General features: G+C 37.0%; 1 protein-coding gene across 1 annotated transcript; it reads left to right on the forward strand.

Annotated features, from left to right (window-relative positions):
• Positions 1-6,032: 6,032 nt before the first annotated feature.
• On the forward strand, positions 6,033-9,568 carry LOC148874432 (putative aldo-keto reductase 2). Its single transcript, XM_088965183.1, has 5 exons — positions 6,033-6,294; positions 6,439-6,639; positions 8,231-8,403; positions 8,521-8,623; positions 9,012-9,568. Exons 1-5 carry the CDS (start codon positions 6,082-6,084, stop codon positions 9,345-9,347), a joined length of 1,026 nt encoding a protein of 341 aa, XP_088821309.1. The 5' UTR covers positions 6,033-6,081; the 3' UTR covers positions 9,348-9,568.
• The last annotated feature ends 650 nt before the right edge of the window (positions 9,569-10,218 follow it).

Raw genomic sequence — 10,218 nt, forward strand, 5'->3', positions numbered from 1 at the left:
GCCACCAAGTTGATGAACCACGAATACAATGGTCTAGTTAGAGATTTAGAAAACTCCTGAACCTTCAAGTCCCCATCCAAGGAAAGCGCTCCTAGCGGATCTTCAAATTTGTTGACATGTTCTTCTGGGCTCCCTTTCTACCCGTTGTAGGAGGTGTAAGGCTTGGGCATAGGTGGTCTATTTGAAAGACAGAGAAAGGTCTTGTGAGTAGGGGAGTGAGGGTCTCTAGGTTAAGGATGTAGAGTCAGAGAGTTAGGGCATACTCAGGAGTACTAGGTGGATGATTCTTAGGATTCGATGAATTCTAATATGAGGGGATCTCTATTTATGGAGGAGATCCCAAGATCCTAAAAGGTAGGAGATGAGGATATTCGCTCTGTATCGGGGAAGTGAATATTTAATTCACTAACAATTATTGGATGCACTACTGGGGTATTGCCACGTATTTCATGAGAATCTTCTCAAGGATTGGCTTTCCTTATCTTCGAGATCCCTCATTACTCATGTGCGCTACTACCTTTTTGTATGTTATAACTAATCCTATGTGGCATTGGTGACGTCACCGTTCGGCGGTTAGTGCTTTGCCAATTCCATGTGGAGGCTCGCAAGGTCCTTTGCTGTCATGGGTTTGTGCACCTCTAGACATATGCAAGCCTCGCCATGGGCTCGACCTACATCCCTTCTGACCCGTTGTCACGAGCAAGTTCATGGGTTGTGAGTTCATCACGCCTTAGCGGGTGTAGCTTCATCACACACTCAAGTGGACTTGGGACCTACGGTTGTGGTTTTTTTAGGTTCGGGTGCTGACTAAACTCAGTGAACTACGGGTTTATCATGATTTTGTGATATGTATTGCGAGTTCATCGTAGAGGTGATGGTGTGCTATGGGTTCATTACAGTGTGGGGGTTGATTGCGAGCTGCTCGCATGTGCTTCTGTGGTGTTAATCCTGATGTTTGGGTGTCCTCTAAGGGTCTGAGTGAGCGGTACATACCTACACCCATCATACTATGGTTGCTACAAGGGAACATAGCCAGAGGGATATGGTTTGTATAGGATATGATTGGAGTAAGGTTTTTGGAGCACAAGCGTAGGTTGGGTTTTGTTTTGGCTCTTCTCCACTAGGCCTTGGACATATTCTTTTATTTCTATTTGGCTAAAGGGTGCCTCTGCCATCGTATTATCTCATGGAACTATGCGGGGTTGTTCGATGACGAAGAGGCGGGTCTTGTGTACTGTATTTGGTTTTGGTGCTAGGTTGGCTTCAGAGGGGTGTTTAGTCACTCTAGGATTTAGGCCTCTAGGGTGGTTAGTAGGGACAGGTGCAGAAGGGACATAAGGGGTGAATGGGGAGTATTCAGTTGTTGTTTTTTGTAGGAGTAGTTGTAGGGTATTCCTCATCTCAGTTTGCATGTGCTCAGGTAGTCGAAATGGATCTCGAACTCATATACTTTGTTGGCCAAGATCTTAATATCAACATGGTCAGTGGTTTCTTGACCACCTTGGTCCTCAACTTCTAAGTTAGCATTCTCAAAGTTGTTGGGTTGTTCTTCTGGGACAGGGGAAACATTGATTCTATGAGTGGCCATCCTCCTTGACCAAGGATTCAACTAGAGATTTTGATTTAAGTGGTATGGTAAGGTTGAGAGCAGTGGTCTCCTAGAAGGATGAAGAAAGGGGTAGGGGATCTCGGGTAATAGAGGTAGGCAAGGATCTTCTGTTGATAGAATCATGTGTTTGTTTTGTTCTATGCCCTTTTTTATAAGGGGATATCCTGAGGCCCTGAAGGGAAGGGGATATTTGATTTAGTGCTGGTTATCAAGAGGGAATTGTTGGGGGTTTGCCACATGTCACGCGAGATGAAGTTTCCTTTCATCCAAGGATTTCCATAGTGCACGTGTGCTAGTTCCCTTCACGAGTCCCCTATGCTGATATTATGTGGGTGACATCAAAGCTAATATGACATGTTGGCCCACTTACTCTGTCATTGACTAGTTGTTTCATCATGAATAGTTTTGGCTGGTTGTAGATGTACAACGATTCTTAAGTGCATTACAGGCCCGAGATGTCCTTAAGCTCATCGCATGTCCATGTTGGCCTATGTGTCGCCATGGGTGTTTTTGTGGTTCTGATTTGATACCTTCATTGCAATCATTGTCGTGGTGAACGACATGTACTTACACTATGTTGTGCACTTGACCTAACATTGCCCAAGTTGTTAATGTTGTGAGTAGATATCAATCCAACCCAAGACAAGAGTGCTGGATAGCTATCAAGAACATACTAAAACACCTATGAAGAACTAAAAACTACTATTTTGCCTATGGTAATTCACTACAAATGGCCAATTATACGAATTCCAAATTCCAGTCTGACCCAAATGAAAAAAAGTCAATATCTGGATACATCTTTATGTTGGAATCCTATGCAACTAGTTGGAGAAGTAGAAAACAAAGGTTCATAGCAGATTCCACAACCGCGACTGAGTACATTGTCGTAAGTGAGGCTGCAAAGAAAGCAATATAGATGAAGAAATTCATCTAAGAATTTGTAGTAGTACCATCTAGCACATTACCCATTCCACTATTCTATGACAATGTTAGATCCATTGCTTAGGCTAATGAGCCAAGAGCCCACTTGTAGTCAAAGCACATTGAGAGGAATTATCATATTCTATAGGAAATTCTTCATATAGGAGACATCCAAATTCAGAAGGTAGCGTTAGTAGAAAATGTGGCAGACCCATTAACTAAGCCACTGACATAGAAATTGTTTTAAAGACACATGGATAGTATGAGATAGAGGCTAATACCTGATTTGGCCTAAGTGCAAGTGGGAGTTGTTAGATAGTGTATGCTTTCAGCTCCAATTAGATTGATGTACATAATAATTTATTAGTAAATGAATAAAGTACATTCATGTTCTTATTAGTGTGTTTTTGTGGATTATTCTTTAAACTAGATGCTTATGAAACTCGTGTTAGTTTAGAATGTTTTCAACCATCGGATAGATTTGTAGAGTTGATCTTAACAAGGTTGACACTAGTGCGTTGCCAAACTAGTGGAGTAGCTCATCTAAGCTCCTAGGGTTAGACCCCAAGAACAACCAGTTGGTGTTTATAAGAAACAATGAACCCAAACCAATTTCCAGTTATGCCCTACACCTTGGAGGTAGATGGGCAAAATTGGAAGGTTGCACTTAACCCCAAACTTGATTATGATACTGCACTATGTTTTGGATTAACCTGTCTTTGATATGCCAACTGGTAAGATCCATCAAGGGTAAAATATCTAGGTTTGTAGAGGTAGTTTAAGAAATTACTTGAGTGGATAATCAAAATGATAGGATCAGCCCCTTTGTAAGACAAAGTGAATATCAAGGCTTACACTCTCTAATGGAAACATAAATTGTCAACAATAGATTTCAACTGTATTTGAAAATGTATTTACATGCTATATTACTATTTTATGAAAAAGGTTTGCAAAAGGTTTTATTCCTAGGATCCATCCAAACAGAGAGTGTGACACTGCATTGTGCAATCAAGGAATATGTCCTTCCCTTCTGGCAGTGTTTTGATGAATATAGCTGTAATAGGTACTGATTTTCATCAATTCTCTACTATGTTTTTGCAAGAAAAACAATAGAGGATATCAGGTTTACATACCCACATCAATCTAAGCAAGTTAGGAATCAGTTTCGTTGAAACGGTGTTATCAAATCGTCTTCATGTACACACTACATCGTCTTTAGTTGGAGGCCAATTTTGTGACTGATATTGCATGTGAACTACCACTCTGGGAGCTGTACATTGTGGTCTTTGTATTTGGTATAATCAGTTTTAATTTGTGTTTCAAATCTGGTCTGGTTTAGTGCAAGATCAATCCCGAAATTTCAAACTTCAAAATCACCAAGAAATCAATTCCTAGGTTTGATTAGAAAAAAATTAAAAATTCGGCCAGCCACCAGACTTGGTTCGGCCATGTGAAACCGATTTCTAACCCTTCCAACAACATGATGTTTTTCCTTATCACTATCGTTTGTTGAACCCATATGTTTTTCATTTTCATTTGCTAAATCAGTTTCTCATTAGATATGCCAAACCCCTGTATAATAAGTTTATAATTTTTGATGAAGTGCAAACAATTGCCCATAGAATTAAGTCATTGGAAAATGGAGTTGAGAAGAATATCTCTCACTTGAAGAATGATAAAATATTTGAGGATGTATACAAACTCGGGGAAGGCGATAGATTTTATATCTCAATCAGAGAATAGGGCAATAACATTTTATGTCCTCAAGCTAGAATTGAGGAAAGCATGGTTGAATATAGCTTGGACTTGGAATTCCTATTAGACAGTGATAGGTATATGGACTAGTTGGATATCGATTGCATCATTTTGTATTTATCTTTTTGGGATGCATTGGATATTTGTTTTAAGATATGGCATAAACAAATACACAATGAGATATTATTTATGGGTTATATATGCATTGGTAGAAATTATTTGCAAGTTGATGGTTAAGATATTTGCATGTTCAGTTTATATATATATGCATTGGAATTAATCATGCATTGCACAATGTGGTTGTTTTACTTTTCTTTTTTATTTCATGGTGGTGTTGGATTTGAATATGAATATATGATCTTGCTCACATATTCATTAGGCAAATGTTTGGTGAAACCATTGAACATTCCCAAAAACCTTACAATTTAATGGTTGAGATATTTGCAAGTTTATTTATATATATATAATCCACCAACTGTTTGGTTGGTGCATTTAATCCACCAACCAAACAACTGTAATCAGAATAGCCCATTTGAATTCCATTTCCGGATCCCTATTCCTGTAAACCAAACGGAGCCTAAGAATGTCGTAGTTCTAATGTTTTGAAGTCTGAAAATAAAATATTAAAAGAACAACGTGAAGCATAAAAAATTTAAATATTAAGATATGGCAGGTTGAAAACAGACCAAAAGAAAAACGCCTCAATCATTTTGACCCTTTCCGGTGGATTAGTGCCAAATTGTACAGATGATAACATGTGGACCCTTACTCTAGCCACCAAAGTTGACTGTTTGACTAGTAAGTGGCGTTCTTCATCTCTTGTGGATTGTGATGGATTTGAGAGGACAACGCGTAGGCCATGCTTTACATCATTTAGCTTCGATTTTGATTTTCTTGTTTGAAAATCAAGAAAATCGAAGCTAACTCTATTGTTTTCCCCAACGCTATGTCTTGTTTGAAATAAATTAAAATAAGAGAGAAATTAATTGAGAGTTGAGGGAAAGATCTTAACAGGTTTTGTGAATTTGATTCAATCATATGGTAAAACATGCATTCAAATCTGATTCAATTTGAAGCTCATCAAATCTACATAAAACTAGTACAAATTCATAAAAAATATATCATAGCTAGGTAGGAAAAAGTAAGGGCCCGTTTGGTGCATCTTTTGGCTGTTTATAAGTCAGGCAGACCGATTTTCAGTCTATCTCCGTTTGATTCGTGGAAGATCTAGTGACCAAAAGCCGGAGCGCTGAAAAGATGCAAAATGCAAATTTTAGGCTGATTTCAGAAATCTCTAAATGAAGCTTTTTGCATTTTGTTCTCGCATGGAAAGACACAGAAAGACATATATCTTCCAAATGTGTTTCAGACTGCTCAGATCTTCATGCAAAAGCTCAATGCGTCTTTTGACTGTCAGAATTATTGGAAGATTTTCTTAAAAAGATACACCAAATGGGCCCAAAATTTATTTAAGTATCAAATCCAAATTGATTTTGAAAAACATTTTTTGTTAAACTATCTCGAAAGTTAACTTGTAAACTAAATAGATATTCAAATTTAAGATAAAGGATTTAATGGCATTCAAATTCAAATTCACTTTCCGACTTTGTTTGTCATCTCATCTACCTACTTTTTTTATTTACTGTACTTTTTTTATAGCCGCCATGACAAAGATGTTCCCTATAAATGCATCAGAGGTTAAAGAAAGCAGGAAGTCACAGACAGTTCACCAATTTGGTGGGTGTGGGTGTGGGTCTGAGTGTGAGTGTGTGACTAAACAGGAAAAGATATCAGAGATGGATAGAGTGGGGAGAATCAAGTTGGGCTCTCAAGGGCTGGAAGTGTCCGCCCAGGGATTGGGCTGCATGGGGATGTCAGCCTTCTATGGACCTCCAAAGCCAGAGAAAGACATGATCGCTCTCATCCACCATGCCATCAACTGTGACATCACCCACCTTGATACCTCCGACATCTATGGCCCCTTCACTAATGAAATCCTACTGGGAAAGGTCCCATCTCTTCTTATTTGTATACTTGTTTAACATCAATCAGGCTAGCTTGAATTATATTGAAGTTCATTAATTAATTTTATACTTAGAATTGAAGAGTTCAATTACTACTTGTTTCCATTTGTCACTCACTGCCATATCTAGGCTTTGATGGGAGTAAGAGAGAAAGTGGAGTTGGCTACCAAGTTTGGGATCAGAGGTATTGTCGATGGAAGGATGGATGTGTGTGGGGATCCAGTTTATGTGAGGGCATCGTGCGAGGCCAGTCTAAAGAGACTTGACGTTGATTGTATCGATCTCTATTACCAGCATCGCATTGATACCAAAATTCCTATTGAAGTTACTGTAAGTCTTGTTAATCTCCCCGTTTCATTCGTTTCTATGGATGACATGATGAGGAGAAATTTGCTTATCTCACAGTTAGGGGTGTCAATTGGACTGAATTTGGTCCAATCCAATCTGATGATGAATCTTTGGACCAATTTGGACTAGTCCAATTCAATGCTTGGACTGTTCAATCTGTTCAAATTGATTTTAATTTAGATTGGTTCCAATTCAAACATGCACTTCATCAACACACCTGTATTCATAACTTCTTTCAATGAATTAGATATTGGTTCAATCTGACCCAATCCAATATAGATGGACTATATACAATCCAATCCAATCCAATAAATACTTTGGACCATTAAATCTGGACTGGTCCAATTCAATATGTCTTTTTAATCCGTTCAATCCATCTAAATTGATTTTGATATGGTCCAACCAAAAACTAGTCCATTAACACCTCTTCTTACAAATCCAATAAAATAGCCTTATTTTTGTTGCTGTTTATCTTTAGTCGAGCTTTAGGCTCTCTTTCTAATGCAAATCTTAACTTGGGTTCATTTTAATTTGCATCCAGTTTAGTATTGTTTGTAATTATGATTTGTACTTCCATCTGATGGAAATGTTGTAGATGTTTTTTACTGGACATCACAGGACGATCGGGCGCTGCCATGCAAACTCAACGTAATCAAACGGGATTTCCGACTCACTTTTCCTACCCACCCTTTACCCACTGTGAATTGCAGCCACACATCTCTATTATGAATTGAGAGATGTGTAGCTGAAATTCAAGGTGGGTAGAGAGTGGGTAGGAAAAGTGAGAAGGAAATTTGGGTTTGTAATGTAATAACATTATACGGGCATTAGTCATAATTGTTTACCAACTTATTTCAATCACTTTTTTCCTCAGGCTGTGTTTGGAATCAATGCAAATGGAGTGTAAATCCTGGTTCAGGGTAAATTTGCGGTGGTTCACCTTTGCCTTTGCTTGGCAACATTTCATTTATGCATTGACAAATGATAGAAAACACATTTTTTAATGCATATTTACATCCAAAATGAGATGTAAAAGTAGATCAATAGAAAAAGAAGTAAATTTACATTCAAGTGAGATTTTATAAAAAATAAATAAAAAGGCATATGTTTTATTGAAATTCCTGTTTGCGTCCATGACAACTAAATATCTGTTTGATAAGAAGATAAACTTGCCAGTGCAAAACTAACCCAACTTTACAATTTATATAGACGTTTTTACACTCTACAAGTCTATAAATTTGCATTCACACTTATTTGCAACGATTCTAAACAGAGATGGTTCTCAACATTGATTTTCCTCACTTGAAATTTGTTAATTTAATTGAGTTGAATCAATTATTAAATTTTCAAACTTGATTTTCCAATTATTAAATTTTCAAACTTCAGATTGAACTTCTATCATTATATATAATAGAACTATGTAACTTCAGATTGAACTCCAACCATGTAATTTGACCCTCTCTCTCTCTCTCTCTCTAAAGCTATCATGATAACTCCATCCTTTGATGATTTGTTTTGATGAAAGGTTAAGAGCTTTTAATAATCTCCTGAATATTTTTTTCTGCATTAATAGATGGGAGAACTTAAAAAACAAGTAGAAGAAGGAAAGATAAAATACATTGGATTATCTGAGGCCTCTGCTTCGACAATCAGGAGAGCCCATGCTGTCCATCCAATAACAGCAGTGCAGTTGGAATGGTCCTTGTGGGCAAGAGAAGTGGAGAAAGACATAATTCCTACCTGCAGGTAATTAAGCTATCTTCTGCAACATTAATAGTTTATTCATTTATTTACAAAAAAAAAAAGAATAGAAGAATTAGTATGCTAGAAACTAACTAATTTCAACATTCTTAAATTATTCAGAGAGCTTGGTATAGGGATTGTCGCATACAGCCCTCTTGGAAGGGGATTCTTTTCATCAGGGCCTCAAGTTGTCGAGAATTTCACTGAGAATGACTTCCGAAGGGTTTGATTATTTGCATTACTTGATCTTATTCTTGAATTTAAAAGATAAATAAAACTTTCAAAAATCACTAAATAAGGTTGTGTTTGGATAAGCTTCAGAGTTTATGTTTTCAAAGTCGAAAAGCTTATATCTCTAATTAATTTTAGGCTATGGCTTTGGGCCTAAAAATGTTTTATTAATAAAAAAAAACCTTACCAAAAATACTCAAAACATATTTTGGCCAATTTTTATTTCCTACAGCCCAAGGTTCAAAAGCAAAAACTTGCCCATTTTTATTTCAGACTTTGGTATTCAGTATTCTATAAAAATTTAAGTCCATTAACTGTAAGCATTACTTTGCTTCCATTAGATCTGAAGTTACTGAAACATGTATATCTATTTGCTGTAGAATCTACCAAGGTTCCAACCTGAGAATCTTGAACATAACAAATCCGTATTTGATCGTGTAAATGAAATTGCTACAAGAAAAGGATGCACCCCATCACAGCTTGCATTAGCATGGGTTCACCACCAGGGAAGCGATGTATGTCCAATACCAGGCACCACAAAGATTGAAAATCTGAACCAGAATATTGGAGCCTTATCTGTCAAACTAACACCAGAAGAAATGGCTGAACTTGAATCCCTTACTTCATCAGATGCTATAAGGGGGGAAGGTTATATAACCACAGAATTGACATGGAGGGTATCTGAAACTCCCGATCTATCTACATGGAATGCTTGATTTGTCTGAAGATTTTCATTCTCATAAATCATGGGCCGATCTTATCTATATTTGATCTTAAAATATGCATCTTAATGTCTATAGAGTGTGTATCATTGAGATTTAAAGGACTAGCTAAACTATGGTCCCTAATCTCAGGTTAAAACAATAATGGCTAGCACTTTTGTTTATTTGGTCTTCTGCAGTATGTTAAATCAATAAGTTTTATTTCTCAGAATTCAATTGGGACATATACATTCATATCTATATCTTCCATGTATTAAAATGGAATGTAATAAGCTGGCACTTTCTTGCTTTCAGGTTTGTTCTCAAAGATACTTATCTTTTTCTGGTTTTTTTTTTTATTTTTTTTAATTTTAAAATTAGACAAAATAACTCAAGTGCCTTAAGTTTTCATGTGCTCTGGGTGAAATCTGGGTTTGAAAATGGGTATGGGGCACTCATCCTCTTAAGAGGATAAGGCTTATCTCTTAATAGAGTTCAGATCCAAATTAGGTTTGGATAATCTCCTAATTTGATTAGAAAAGTGCTCCATAAGGAGATAAAAGAAGAAGAGGGTGAACCAGACTAGAAGACCACTCTCTCTTCTTCTCTTTTGTCTTCCAAGAAACCCTATCACGATTTATGCTTTCAAGGACTGATAGAGATCAATTTTCTTCTTATTTTTGCAAGAAAAATTAGAGGAATTTCCGGCTCACCTTCCTCAGTTTGATCCAAGCAGTTGGGTTACAATTTTTGTTGAAAACTATGTTGCTGAATCAGCTTCACCTATTCACAATGCCATCTTCAATGGAGGTTGGTTTTAGGATTGATTTGGGCAACTTCTACCTTGGGATCTACGTTTGTGGTATCCGTATCAGGTATAAATTTC

The sequence above is a fragment of the Nelumbo lutea genome, chromosome 1 (genome assembly GCF_056320005.1).
Source record: "Nelumbo lutea isolate HS-2025 chromosome 1, American lotus-T2T, whole genome shotgun sequence".
Taxonomy (NCBI): domain Eukaryota; kingdom Viridiplantae; phylum Streptophyta; class Magnoliopsida; order Proteales; family Nelumbonaceae; genus Nelumbo; species Nelumbo lutea.

Coding starts and splice junctions, on each gene's coding strand:
- LOC148874432 (XM_088965183.1), top strand. CDS start 6,082: ATGGATAGAGTGGGGAGAATCAAGTTGGGCTCTCAAGGGCTGGAAGTG. Junction 6,640..8,230: donor AAATTCCTATTGAAGTTACT/GTAAGTCTTGTT, acceptor CTGCATTAATAG/ATGGGAGAACTTAAAAAACA. Junction 8,624..9,011: donor CTGAGAATGACTTCCGAAGG/GTTTGATTATTT, acceptor TATTTGCTGTAG/AATCTACCAAGGTTCCAACC.